The sequence below is a fragment of the Camellia sinensis genome, chromosome 6, assembly GCF_055761805.1.
Source record: "Camellia sinensis isolate YWXY chromosome 6, ASM5576180v1, whole genome shotgun sequence".
Classification (NCBI taxonomy): Eukaryota; Viridiplantae; Streptophyta; class Magnoliopsida; order Ericales; family Theaceae; genus Camellia; species Camellia sinensis.
Genome location: NC_138966.1, coordinates 19,682,835 through 19,697,538, shown reverse-complemented (window position 1 = coordinate 19,697,538; position 14,704 = coordinate 19,682,835). Strand labels below are relative to the sequence as shown.

General features: G+C 43.6%; 1 protein-coding gene across 1 annotated transcript; it reads left to right on the top strand.

Moving 5' to 3' along the window:
• The first annotated feature begins 3,146 nt into the window (after nt 1-3,146).
• Nucleotides 3,147-3,602, top strand: LOC145793200 (uncharacterized). The gene has a single exon (XM_082875957.1). The coding sequence runs from the start codon at nt 3,147-3,149 to the stop codon at nt 3,600-3,602; it is 456 nt and encodes a 151-aa protein (XP_082732083.1).
• The last annotated feature ends 11,102 nt before the right edge of the window (nt 3,603-14,704 follow it).

The following is a 14,704-nucleotide window of genomic DNA, read 5'->3' as shown; positions in this document are numbered from 1 at the left end:
GTAGTGTAACACCTCTTTGATGGCCTTGCATGCCTCATGATTTTCCCCCTTCGTTTTAGCTTGTTTTGGCTTTGGTCATTGCATGTTTTAGGCTCACTTTAGCTTGATTTGGGACTGTTTTAGGTCCCCTTGTCCCTTTGGGGCTTGTTTCATGTAGCCTTGGTTTGAGTCCTTCGGCTAGCTTCAAGCTTTAGGCTCTCTTGCACGCTTTGCTTACTTTGTTTAGTTGCTTTGGCATCATTCCTAGCATGTTTTCAGAGTTTAACATGTTGTCACATTTGCATGTTTTTTCATTCCTTTTAAGTGTGCTTAAAAGTCTCCCTTTTGATGCTTAAGTGTTAGGCCCACTACCATGCATGTTTGCATGTGATTTTGTCCCCTATCCCTTGGCATATTGGCCACTATTTTGGACCTATTAGAGAGCTGTTCATCTTGGTGTAAGACTATTCCCGCATGTTGTTGCATGCTTGCCTTGCATGTTCTCGCATTCTTGGCCTATTAATATGTTGTTGCATGCTTAAGCGGTAGTGCATTTGGCATGCATTCTTTTGGTTTTACGTTGCTTAACATGTTGTTACATGTTTGCCTCACATGTTACATGATTGAACGAAGTCACATGCTTGTTTCCATGCTTGTCTTTGCATATTGTTACATGCTAATTGCCTTGTGTAACATTGTTGCTTGTATGCTCATTTTGCACTAGTATGCTCGCATGTTTAGGTTGCATAGCATCGAGCATGCATCTCTTGCCTCTTGATTAATCATGATAGAGGTTGGGGACCCTTACGTGTTATATGCATTTCATTCTATATTGATTTGCACACTCAGCTCCTTTAGCCATCATGCATCGAGATGCGTGATTGGTGGCCCAAGGGTCGAGAACCATACTTCTTTGAGTCTCAAACATGATAAGGAGGGTGGTGGTGCAAACGTTGCTTTGAAAATGCATTGCCATATTCTGTCTGTCCTCTGCTGTAGCAAAACAGGATTCTGCAGGAAGAGATAGTCGGTCGACCATCTTCAATGCCGGTCGGCCATTAATTTTTAGCCGATATTACCACAAATGGTCGATGACCAGTTCCCCATGGCCAGTGGCCTCACCTCTTGGTCGGTGACATCCCACAGTGCTCAGGGAGTGATTCTGAAGCTTCCTTGGGACTTGTGAAGTTTTCAGAAGTACATATCAGTGTAAACAGAGGCAACATGAGTATGGCGATGGATTTCTGAGCGGAACCGAGCGTGCACGCATTCGGCTCTCTTCCTGAGGCCTTTTTACTACTTTCTTAGCTTAATTAATTTGTTTAATTAGTTAAGTGTTGTGTAATAATTAGTTAGCTTGCTAGTTAGTTAATTATTTGATTTGCATTATTCTTTCGGCCCCTCCCTCGAGTGGACGCAATTGTGTAATAAGCGTGCGTGTGTGTGATGCATGTCTTCCAACCCCCACTTCTTTCTCTCTTTTATTTAACCGCTTATGATGATTAGTTTTAGGGCATATTTGATTTAGCATACCTTATGCTATGCATGTTTGCATTCATTCATTTGTATTGCATGCACCGGGCTCGGCGCATCATACTAACTGCATAGTATTTCAATTCCAACTTGAATACGTGAATCAAATTGCTGCATATCATATGCCATCTTAGATTAGCGGAGCCAATTCTAAATTACATTTCGTATGTGTTGCATTAGCCATCTTAACATGACTTGGATCATACATTTGATTACTAACATGTTCTTGTTTTGGCTCGGAGTACACTGTGAGTGTTTATGCTTTAGCATCTTGCATGTATGTGAGTGTTAACATGAAAGCATAATTACCATAAGGCTAATTGCTTATGTGATATAACTGCCTGAATGCCTGTGGATGAAGGTTGGATTGCTTGAATTGGAACAATTTATTGAAATCCGTGTTTTAGCCTACTTGCGAGTAGCAAACTTCAAATCATTTTCCAAACAAACGGGTATGCGATGCTTTGTTCCAAATTAGGCGATCTAGACTATACTTGTCTGTTGTGCGCATCACATAGTAATTCTAGCTAATTAATCGGAATAAGAACACATATGTTTTCAAAATAAAATATCATGCTTAGTACAGGCCGATCTTTGGATCGGGCAAGCGGGGGTGATCATAGATGACCTTCCCCAATCGTACCCAAGTTCCTAGCTGAGGTAACTTTGGTGATGACGGACACATGGCCTTAGGCAACGAGTCAGGGTTTCCTAAATTTCCCCGAAATAAAATATTTAGGTGGCGACTCTGTATCTGGCAAAGTAGTCCACGTTTGACACTTCTTTCTTAAAAATCAGTTTTCCAAAACGATTTGACGAATTTGGACTCTTTGGTGATTTATCAATCTCACATCGCACATTGTGGGATCAGATTAAGAACCGTGACATTTGAGTCCAAACTGTGGTAGCATAAGCCCACGGGGGCGCGTCCACACTAAGGGTTGGATGATCTGGATCACCTCGAATAAGATTTGGGCAACCTGTAGTTCTTCGATGGACAGGATCAAGGCTGAGTGATGAGTCGAACAAGGAAGAAGAAACTGCGGGTAAACTGGAGAGAAAGAAAGCTAAGGTAGCTGTGGTAGCCAGGAAGGTTGATGAGAAAAGAAAACTGCTAGAGGGCACATGTGCAGGAAAACCAACCCAGGAAGTAGGTGTTGTGAAAACTATAGATACTGAATATGAAGCTACACTAAGACAGTTTGAGAGAGAAAGAATTGAAGACAGCCAAAAAATCGCAACAGTGCGTCTCCCTGAGGGGGATACTTGTATTATGAAAATGATTCAAGTGGAGTCGGACAACTGTTTGTTGGTAGCTGATGGCGAGTGGTGGGACGATAGTGATATGCATCTAGCTCATACTAACGAAGACTAGGGAGACTGCATCCCGGATAATACATCGTAATCTGAGGAGATAGACTATCTCACTAGAAGTGGACAGTATTTTTAAACTGCCACACATGGATCAAGCAGAGCCATCAGGAAAGGACCGGGAGGTTGAGAAAGAGAAAGAGAAAGAGAAGTAGTTGGAAGAGGAGCTAGTCCTAAAATAGCTCAAGTAAATCCAAGCCGATATCTCTATCTGGGGACTCCTTATGGCTTCACGAGTGCACCGACAAATAGTATTGTCGATAATGGATAAAGCTAAATTATCTATTGATACTACCGCCGAGCAACTTGTGGGCCTGGTCTTTCTACGTGGAGCCAACCCAATGCTCACTTTCTCTAACAAAAAGCTGTCGCCGGAAGGGTCAGCCCACAATAAGCCATTATGCATATCCGTGGAGTGCAGAGAGAAGTGGGTGCCAGTGGTGTTGGTAGACACCGATTCTACCATTAATGTATGTCCTTCCCGCACTGCCTATGTGATAGGTCTCAAATCGGTAGACTTCGTTCCCACGGCCCAGGTGATACAGGCATATGACAACACAAGTAAAGAGGTCATGGAGACAGTGAAAGTGCGAGTCCAGGTCAGCCCATCCGAGCAAGAGATCGAATTCTACGTACTGGATGTGCCAGCTACCTTTAACGTGCTGTTTGGAAGGCCTTGGTTACATCACATGAAGGCTGTGTCCTCCACCCTCCATTAAATGCTGAAGTATCCTCATGAAGAAGGAGTAACAACCGTTTTTGGGAACTCATCCATACATCCACCGCCAAAGGTGACTACACCATTGCTAGAGATCAATCATGGTGATGAGGATGTATTTCTCTTGGGATTCAGTCCGGCGAAAGCCCGAGTGGCGCAGACAATATTAGCCACGGACGAAGGCATGTACGTTAGTGCCCAGTTTGTCTACTTCATGAACAAGCTGCGGCATATCTTGGCAATGGGGCTCGGAAGGAGCAGACGAAAAGGTGTTACAGCACTAGTAGAGGTGCCACATAACCCACATGCCTTTGGGTTGGGCTATGTGCCCACCAAAGAGGACATGATAAGAAAGGAGGAAGAAATGAGGGACAGAACCAAGGCCAAAAGATCTGGGAAGCATTATGAGCTTGTCCACAAGATAATTCGGGAAACGCTGAATGGGTGTTTTGTTAGAGAATGAGAGGATTTCCCCTTTTGTGGCTTTCTTGAGCCTTAGGAGAATTCCTTGAAAAAATGTGTCCCCAGGTTCGAGTTCTTCCTTGACCATCAGTTGCAAGGCCGTGATGAAGAAAAGGCTGAATTAAGCATCAACACTGGCCAGAGCAAAGAAGATGACTCAGACAATAGTGAGGTTGACGTAGGGACAACACTCGCTGATCTCTTGATAGATCTTGCGACCGACACAGAGAACTTGAGGGATAACATTACTGTCTCTATGATTGGAGAGGAACCGGGTGTGGATCCCACCAGTGGTATTCCGGATGCATCAAGGGCATCGCGTCTTACTTAGCAACTGGAGATGGGTTTTCTTTCTAGTTCTGAATGGAATGATGAGGTAGAATCTAATTCCATCGAGTTTGTGGAGTCAGGATCAGATTCGAGTCAGCCGAGGAGTCTGAGTCTTGCATTTCCGGGGGTGGTAACCCGAATGCCAAGGTCTTATTAAGGTCTTTTTTTTTCGTTCTTTTTTGAGTCTATTGTAACCAAAGAGCTAGAACTTATGAATGAAAACACTGCAGATTCTGTGTACTTCTCTGTGTTGCTGATTTATTGCATTGACCAAGATTTTCACAATTTTAATAAAAACGAAGAGGAAAAAATTCCTCTGGCTTTGAAAAACTTGATTAATCGAGGGGATGAGAGGCGTGCTAAGCCCTATATTGATGAAATCATTACCATTAATGTAGGTACTGAGAAGGATCCACACTTGGTCCAGATCGGGTCCACGTTGTCTTGGGAGGAACGCGAGCGTTTAATCGCTTTATTGAAAAATTTCAAAGATGTTTTCACATGGTCTTATGAAGACATGCTTGGAATCGACCTTGAGATTGTATAGCACCAGATCCCTCTTAATCCTGAGGCCAGACCAGTCAAACAGAAGCTGCGCAGAATCCATCCGAATTGGGCACTGAAAATCAAAGAAGAAGTCACAAAGTAGATTGATACAGGATTCTTGCTAGTGTCTGAGTATTCCAAAAAAGGATGGTAGAATCAAGGTTTATGTCGACTTTTGGGATCTGAACAGAGCCAGTCCGAAAGACGACTTTTCACTGCCGCACATCGATGAGTTGGTAGACTTCACTGCTAACCATGCCTTGCTTTCATTTATGTATGGGTTTTTTGGGTATAATCAGATTCTGATGGCACCGGAGGACAAAGAAAAGACTACATTCACCACGCTGTGGTGTACTTATTATTACTGAGTCATACCTTTTGGGTTGAAAAATGCTGGGGCTACATATTAGAGGGCTGCGACCACCATTCTGCATGACATGATTCACAAAGAGGTTGAGGTGTATGTGGACGACATGATTGTGAAGTCCAAAGAGCGAGAAGGCCACTACACCGCACTGGAAAAATTCTTTCAACGGATCAGGGAATACAGATTGAGGTTATACCCATAGAAATGCACCTTTGGCGTGACGGCAGGAAAAATGCTGGGATTTTTTATCACACAGAGGGGAATTGAAATAGATCCTTCCAAAATCATGGCCATCTTAGAAATGCCGCCACCGATGACTAAGAAGGAGGTGTGCGGCTTTCTGGGTAAAGTGCAATTCATAAGATGGTTTATCTCAAAATTAATCTTGACTTGTGAACCACTGTTTGGTCTCCTGAAGAAAGGAAAAAAGTTCTGAAAGGATGATTGATGTCAGTTTGCCTTTGAGCAGGTTAAGCAGTACCTCTAGAATCCATCCGTGTTGTCGCCGGCAAAGCCGAGAAAGCCTCTGATTCTGTATTTGTCGGTAACAAATTCAACCATGGGGTGCATGCTAGCTCAAGAATCTGAAGATAAAGTAGAGAAGGCCATCTACTATTTCGGCAAGAAGATGTTGGATTATGAAACTTGTTACACTCTCCGGGAGAAAGTTCGTTTAGCTTTAGTATGGACAAGGAAGTTGAGACACTACCTGTTAGCTTACTCCGTAATTCTGGTTTCGAGATTAGATCCCATCAAATATCTCTTGCGAGAAACCAACACTTACGAGTAGACTAGCACGTTGGTTGCTTCTTCTCTCCGAGTTTGACCTCAAATATGTCACGAGCAAATCAATTAAAGGGAGAGCTGTAGCGGAATTCCTGGCAGACCACCCAGTAAAAGAAAGTGAAGCGGTAGAGTACCTGTTCCTAGATGAAGACATTCTACAGGTAGAAGAGGAAACATGGACAATGTACTTTGACGGAGCATCCAATCAGTACGGTTATGGGATAGGTGTATTGCTCATAGCACCCGATGATTTCCGTATACCCCAAACTTTCGAACTCTGGTTCAAAGTGTCCAACAATGAAACAGAACATGAGGGGTGTATTGCTGGTTTGGATGCTGCCCTAGAACTAGGGGCAATAAGGTTGGCTGTCATCGGAGCCTCGAACTTGGTTATTTGTCAAGCTAATGAAGACTGGAAAGTCAAAGAGGAGAAAATGAAGGTTTAACATCAGACCCTGGATATTCTAATTTCGAGATTTGAAAAATTGACGCTCACACATCTGCTGAGAGACAACAATCAATTCGCTGATGCATTGGTAACTTTATCTTCCATGGTAGACATCCCATTGGGATTGAAGATGCGTCCAATCATCATTGAACAGAAGTACATGCCTGCCTATGAAACCATCGCCGCAATAGATGGGGTTCAAGACAAAACCCCTGGTATTACGACATTTAGAATTTTCCGGAAAAGGATACGTATCCACCAGGGGCACATGCTAAGGATAAACGGGGAATACGGTATCTGGCTATCCAGTTCATCATCTGCAGAAATAAGATATATAAAAAAGGTCATCTGGGAATGCATAAGCTCTGTGTCGAAGAAGAAGAGGCGAAGAGTCTTATCGAGGCCATCCATGGAGAAGAATGTGAAACACACATGAACGGTGTGATACTGGCCCGGAAAATCCTTAGACATGGCTATTATTGGTCAACTATAGAGGAGGGTTGCATTAGTTTTGTTCGGTGATGCCACAAATGTCAAATTCATGTTAATCGCATGAATATACAGTCGTCAAAGCTTTGTAACTTGACTTCGCCATGGCCTTTTTTAGCCTAGGGAATCGATGTCATTGGGGCCGTCTCGCCAAAGGAGTCAAATGGACATGAGTTCATCTTGGTGGCGATTGATTATTTTACTAAGTGGATGGAAGCTCAGTCTTATGTTGTGTTGAAGGCATCGCATGTGGCCAAATTCATTAGAAATAACATCTGCCGATACGGAGTTCCAAACGAGATCATATCTGATAATGGCTGACATTTCACGAAGGAGGTGGTGGATCTGCCTGAGAAATCTAATGTGGCTTTTCACAAGTCATCAACATATAGACCACAGACAAACAGAGCTGTTGAGCCCACCAACAAGAATGTTACGAACATCCTGCAAAAGATGGTGGAAACTTATAGGGATTGGCCAAATAAACTGTCGTTCGCACTCTGGGGCTACATAATGTCAATTCGAACATCTACAGGGCGATCCCCTATTCTCTAGTATATGGGATGGAAATTGTTCTGCCGATTAAGATTGAAGTACCATCACTACAAATTATGGCTGAGTGTCAAATAGCAGAGGCAGATTGGAAACAGAGTAGATCCGAAGAATTGATGTTATTTGATTAGAGAAGGTTCAAGGCATTGTATCACATCCAGGGGTACCATCACAGAATTGCTTGGGCTTTTAATAAAAAAGTCAAGTCTAGAAACCACAAGGAAGGGGATATGGTGCTGAAAGATAATCGAGCTCTCTTCCATGACCCTAGGGGCAAGTTCAGACCCAATTGGACAAGTCCTTACATTATCGAATCTATCTGGCTATGAGGGGTGATTATCCTTATAAATCTAGATGGCCTGGAATTCTCACAACCGATTACTATGGACAAGTTGAAGAAATATTACCCCTGAGAGGCTTGCTAAGCCAAAACCCGGAAGTGCGACCTAGGCAAAAGTTAGAGTATGAAAAATTAGAAACAAAGGAAAACAGAGCTTGTAAGGTCGAAAACCCAGAAGAGCGACTTTGGCAAAAGTTAGAGCGCAAAAGGAGAGAGTTAATACTCGAGTGAACTAGAACTGAACTACATGAGTCCTGATTCCCATCTTTGGGATACGTAGGAAACTTCATCTCGAAGTTTGGCCATAACCATCTCTAACTCAACTGTCCTATCCATTTGTCTGATCAGGCCATCTTTGTCCATCATTTGTGCTTGGTTGTGTTATCTTCCTTTTAGCAGAAGGTCCAGTTGGAATGAAGAGCAGTGCCAATGTTATGATCTTCTTATTCGGGGTTGTACATCTTGTGGGCTGATTTCGTGTGTGTCAAGTGGTGACCATTTTCGAAAATTGTTTTGAAAAATTTTAATGAGTTGATTTTTCTCAAAATTTTACCTTTTACAACTTAGACCATTTTGGGAGCAAAAGGAAAATTTTTAGTGCCCACAACTTTAATTCCATTGATTTCAAACACAAGTACATTCTCCAACCCTTTACTTAAATCAAAGTTGCTTTTACATCATAAAATTTGAAAAGAAAAGTCCAAGTAATAAACTAGCGGCATAGATAAGTCAGGTCGTCCTGCATTCTCTGTTCGTGCCTGTGGAAGTTTCTGCAGCCAAAGTTTGCCCAACCTGTGTCTCATCCTCAAACCAAGCGAAGCACTCGCCAGAAAGGGTGCAACTAAAGCTAGGGGCAGAGGCCAGAAGTTCTCTCATCCTCCAAGCAACGAGGAACCATGTCAGATTTGAAACACGAATTGGGAATAAAGCCTGGTATTCCACCCCCTTCTTTGGATGATTCTAATCATGTCCGAACTAGCGTCTGAACCGAAATGGAAAATAAAACACACAGTGCATAAGGCCAGTCAACTGTATACCCGATTGTTGGAACATGTTGTAGCTTATCTCAGTCAAATTAAGCCAGGGGCAATGCCAAGCTATGTCAACTGCAAATCTGCTACACATCCGGTCGCACCACCATCCCTCTGAAAGAAAGTCAACAAGCCACTGGCAGAAAAAGTTGGCTCAGGCTGAATACTCGGGCAAGGGTCCACCACTTTCAGGTTATCTATCAACCGTACCTAGGAAGGGAAGAAAAACTAAAGAGATTAAAAATAAAAAGATGTACGTTGAGAGAAAAGTACAGAAAGGGGCTTGAAAGAAAAATAGAGAATGAGTGCCTGAGTAATGTGAGAAGCATACATAAGAAAGGATAGGAAATAATACCTGGAGAAGCAGTGGACTTCCTGTGAACCAAGTAGTCTCTCGTCGATAGAAAGCATCTAAACTCGTCAGGGTTTCGGCCAATGCCAAGCCAATGCAGCTCTTACCCTCTTTCAGGCATTGAGCCACTTCGATCAACCTAATACTGGCTCCGACACAATTAGAGGCAAGAAAAAAGTGTACAAGCATACATAAGCAGAGGGCATGTTCTCAGTAATCTCGCCCGAGAAGGTCACCTCTGTCCCCAATGTCGAAAAACCGATGAATTAACCCAGATATATCCAGCTCCCCGTCATGAGCCAAGGATCTAGCCTCATGCAAAGTAAGCCCACACATCCATTCCAAAGCCCGTGCATGGCCAAAAAAGGGCTGGGGCATGATCTTCTCATCGAGCTGGGATTCCATCAATGCTTGAAACTTTTCAATAGTCGGACACATTTCTTGTGCTTCGAAGCGAAATATATGCGTAACGGAGTTCCAACATTGGACCATGGCATAGAGGAACAAAAAACAACGTGAAGTACGGCTCAAGGAAAAAAAATGTGTTTATGCCAAAACCCCAAAAATTTACCTTTTCCATACCGTCCAAACTAGCTATCAAATCCTTGAGCTTCTCAGCAAGGAATATCTCCATTTTGAGAAGAAACAACAACAAAAATGATGTTTTGTCAAAGAAACAACGAAGGAAAGCATTTTATGGAGGATAAGGCAGTGTGAGTGGATCCCAGCTATCAGCCGTCTATCCAGCCACAACACCTGGCCAACCGGCCACCTCTCTTAGTTGGTCGTCCCCTTTAGTGGTCGACCGACCACTTTTGTTGGCCTGGTTATTGGGCAATGTGGTTTTGTTTCGGTCTTTGTGCTTTGAGGTCTTGTTTTGAGCCTTTTGTTTTTAACAAGTGTAAATAGCTGTGTTTAGGTTGTTTTTACTTTGTTTTCCATTTATCGGGTTGTATTTTGGTTTTTGGTCGTTTGTTGACTCAATACCTAGTTAAGAACATTACTCCAATACAAGCGTTTTCAAATTCAGTTCCACTTTTGCCTTGCAAGTGTGGTGCCATGCTCATGATATAAACAAAACTCCTTTCATAGTTTTTACAAAAAGAGGGAATATAAGTTTTTCAAAAACAAAAAGTAAAGACCTATCTGAAGCTATACAAGTGCTAAGCTACTGAAACAAAAGAAAGTAAGCGACAGAGTACAAAATCTGTGCTGGTCCCATCAAGCCCGAGAGGCCCTTTTCGTCCTCTTCCTCGAAGGGGACTCCGGGGCACTGTCTCCATCGGCACTGCTATCATCAAAAGAATGAAACTCTGAGCTAGAGCTAGCATCGCCACCTTCACTCCCTGACTCAGAGATGGTCTTGGCATCCTCCTTACTCCCTGACCCCGAGCCAGCATCATCATCATCCTCGCTCTCAAATTCAAAGCGTCGGCTCATTTCCTCCTCGGTGCCACTAGTCTTAGTGTCATCTCCACTCAAAATCGACTCTGATGAGGAGAAGGTGTCCTCTGTTTGGGTTTCGCTGCTCTGACCCCAAGCACCCCTACCTTTGCCTTGACCTCAACACTCATCCCGGCTACGTGCTGGGGCCCATTTGCCTCCTCTCCCCGCCACTAGAGGAGGTGCGACCCGTGCTGCTAGTGCCGTTGATGCCATCAGTATATGTGGAATCTGAAAAACAAGCATCAGAGTACCAGGTGCAGTATGAGTATGTTACAGAGTGTAGTATGCAGTATGAGTATGTTATAGAATGTAGTGTGCAGTATGAGTATGTTGCAAAGTGTAGTATGCAGTATGAGTATGATGCAAAAGTGTGAGTATGATGTAGAAGGCTGATTCAGCATAAAGCGCAGTGCGTCAGTGCAGTTTGAGGCAATATTAGAATGCATCCCAAAATATAGTGTGAGAATCGTATATCAGTGTGGGTGTCACATATTAGTATGAGTATGGCATGTCGGTGCAATACGGTGCACAACAGTACGAGTAAGTAATAAAATAAATGAAAAGAAGGGAGAATACTTGAATACCGTGAAGAGCAAGAAATGTCTTTCTCCTCTGCACCATGTGAACCAGAGAGGCAACCAGCTGGAGAAGAAAGTCTGTGTACTCCGTAGGCGCCTGCAAGTGAATTTGAACAATCAGTATCTAAAAAGGAGAAATGCGGGATGCAACCTGTAAAGCGCGGTCCGTACCTGCGGTGCACCTAGAGCCCTAACATATTCATGCTCTGCCTCCAACAGCTCATCGGGATCTAATAGACAGTTCTGCTCGACCGCCAGCAGGGAATCGTGATAGGAATCATTAGCCAACCGACTGTATGCACAGCAGAAGGGGTCCCTCCAATATCAGCCTCGGTCTCATGAACAACCTTTCCAACTAAAGGGGCACCTGCAGCATCGCCTATGTGAACTCCAGTTAGGGGCGGTATGAGATGAGTCCGGATGAAGGTCTTGTAATCTCCCTCCCCTCTGAAGAAATCGACATCCAGCCCCGCCATATATTGAATGATAACCTCAACTGGGAGGCTATCGGCTATCCTCATGGATGTTGGGGGTAGGAACAACCGGTGTAGGTAGGCCCTGGGTCTGGCGTGCAAACCGTTGACCCAAAAACCAGGCTCGGAAAAATAGACCCTCTAGTAAGATCTGATATCGAGATGTAGCCCAAGATCCGACATACTGGTCCCGTACCCTAGCCGGCATTATCGCCCAGGGCTGCCAACCAATCTGCAAATAGGAAATTCACAGTTGTTAGCTGCTATCAGTTGTCAGAGTATCGATCAAAGCAGTAGTAATGGAAATAAAGCATAAATGAATATGAGTTTTAGATTACCTCACGAGCCACCACCGTGTTGAAATATTAGCAGTAGTAGGCGAAGGTGGTGTCGTCGCGGCGTCTGCGGCGGCATCTACCATCGTACCGTCGGGAGTAGGGTACGACTGGTGCTATCTCATCTATCGACACTGAAGCAAGGGTAAAGAAATAGGCATAAACCCATATCTGCAAGAAGAGATCAGTTATGTGAGTTAACATGTGTGGACAGTATAAAGATAAAAAGTGCAAAGTAGAAAGCAAAATGTATGATGAAGACAGAAAACAGAAAATATAATGTATGAACAGAAAACAGAAATTGAAATAGAAAGTGTAGTGTGTACCTCCCAGGCTCTCCAATAGCCTCCGACCTTGCTTCCCTTCATGTAGGAACCAGAGCTCATGTATCGGTATTAGGTGGCGAAGCCAGCGCCACCCTGGCCATAGAATCAGACCCGGGGCAATGTCATGAGGGCGTTCAATAGGTACAGCCCTACAGTATTCCACCTGGTAGCGAACAAGGTGGTACTGAGAAGGTATATCAAAAAGCCCCGTATGTACTACTCCACCTCCTCCTGCGTCTCTGGCTGGTGCCCACGAAAGTGATCATAAAACTAGCTGTAGTGCAGCATAGTCGGTTTGTCCAACGGAGGGCGTGCCCCGAGTAGATAAATCCATGTAGCCTCTCATCGGCCCATATCCATGTCAAAAGGGATAGGATCACCCCCTACTCTTAAGCCGGTGATCATCGAAAAATCGTAGGGGGTCATTGTTATCTCCTTGGAGAAAGAGAAGTGGAAAAGTAGGTGGTGTCCCACCACCTCTCGACCAAGGCTCCAAGTAAGGCCCAAATGGCCAACAGTCGTGGAAGTCCAAAACAAAATAGGCCGAAGCCTGCCTCGTCAACCAACTCGCAGACCCGAGTAAGGAGCTCTTGGTACCAGTTGTAGATCGCCCGAACTCGGCTCCGCGCGCGATGGCCCGAATTGTGGTTCTAGCTACTACAGTTCGGACTCCTGTCACTGTTCTGAATATAATCTCACAAAGTGCAATGCAAGACTGATAAATCACCAAAAAGTTCAAATCTGACAAATTGTTTTGGAAAATTATTTTTAATTAAAAACCGCCAAACATGGACTGCTTTGCCAGATTTCAGAGTCGCCACCTAAATATTTTGTTTTGGGAAATTTAGGAAACCCTGACTCGTGCCTAAGGCCACGTGTCCGTCATCACCAAAGTTGCCTCAGCTCGGGAACTTGGGTACGAGAGGGGAAGGTCTTGACATGAGCACCCCCGCTCGCCCGATCAAAGATCGGCCTTTACTTACATGATATGTTGTTTTTGAAAACACATGCGTTCTTATTCCGGTTATCAGCTTAACTTACTATGTGATGCGCACAGCATACAAGTATAGACTCAATCACTCAAGTTGGAACAAAACATCTCATGTTTGTTTTTTGAAAATGGTTTGATGTTGCTACTCACAAGTAGGCTAAGACGCAGATTTGCCACCCTCAAGTGGGCTTAGAAAACAAGATTCGCCACTCCTAAGTGGGCTTAAAACGCACATTTTGATGAATTGTTCCAATTCAAGCAATGAAGCCTTCATCCACAGACATTCAAACAGTTATCGCAGTTAAGCAAATAGCCTCATGGCAAGCATGCTATCATGGCAACACTCACACACATGCAAGTATGATAAAGCATAAATACTCATAGTGTACTCCGAGCCAAAAAAGAAGCTAGTTAAAAATCATGCATGAATCCTAACTATGCTAAGATACCGAATGCAACAAATGCAAAAATGCAACTAAAATAAGCTCGGCTATCTAGAATGGCATATGAATGCAACACTTGATAACATGCTTTGAAACAGGTATTCAAGAAAGTGTATTGAAATACAATGCAGTTTGAATGATGCGCCGAGCCTAGTGCATGCAAGACAGACGAATGAATGCAAACATGCGAAGCATAAGTATGCTAATTGAAACATGCCCTAAAACTAACCATCAAAAGCTGATAAATAAAAAGGAGAAAAAAATGGGGTTGGAAGACATGCATCACACACATGCACACTTATTACAAAATTTGCCCTCTCGACGGAGGGTCCGAATAATAATAAGCTAAGCTACGCTAAGCTAACTATTAAAAAACAAAACTAATTAACTGACAAGTTAACTTATTACAAACACAAATGAATAGCGAAGTGCATTAACTACTTAAGTACAGAACCAAATAGTCAACTAGATACGCAAAGCAGTTAAAAGGAGCCTCGGGGCGAGGGGTGCATGCATGCTCGGTCGTTTCGCTCGGAAATCCATTACTATGCCCCGAATTGCCTCTATTTGCATTTGATTTCAAAACACTTCACAAACTTCCAAATTGATTCTACTCCAACATAGGGACCTCCTGGAAGGCTGCTGACCAGAAAATGGTGTTGTAGACCACCTGTAGACCACTTAAGTTTGCTGTAGACCAAAAACAATGGTCGGCCAGCTACTTTTTCTGGTCTACCGACCAGAAATTTCTGCCAAGCTCCAATTTGCTGCAACAGAGAATAAGAAAGGGCACAACAGTGTATTTGCA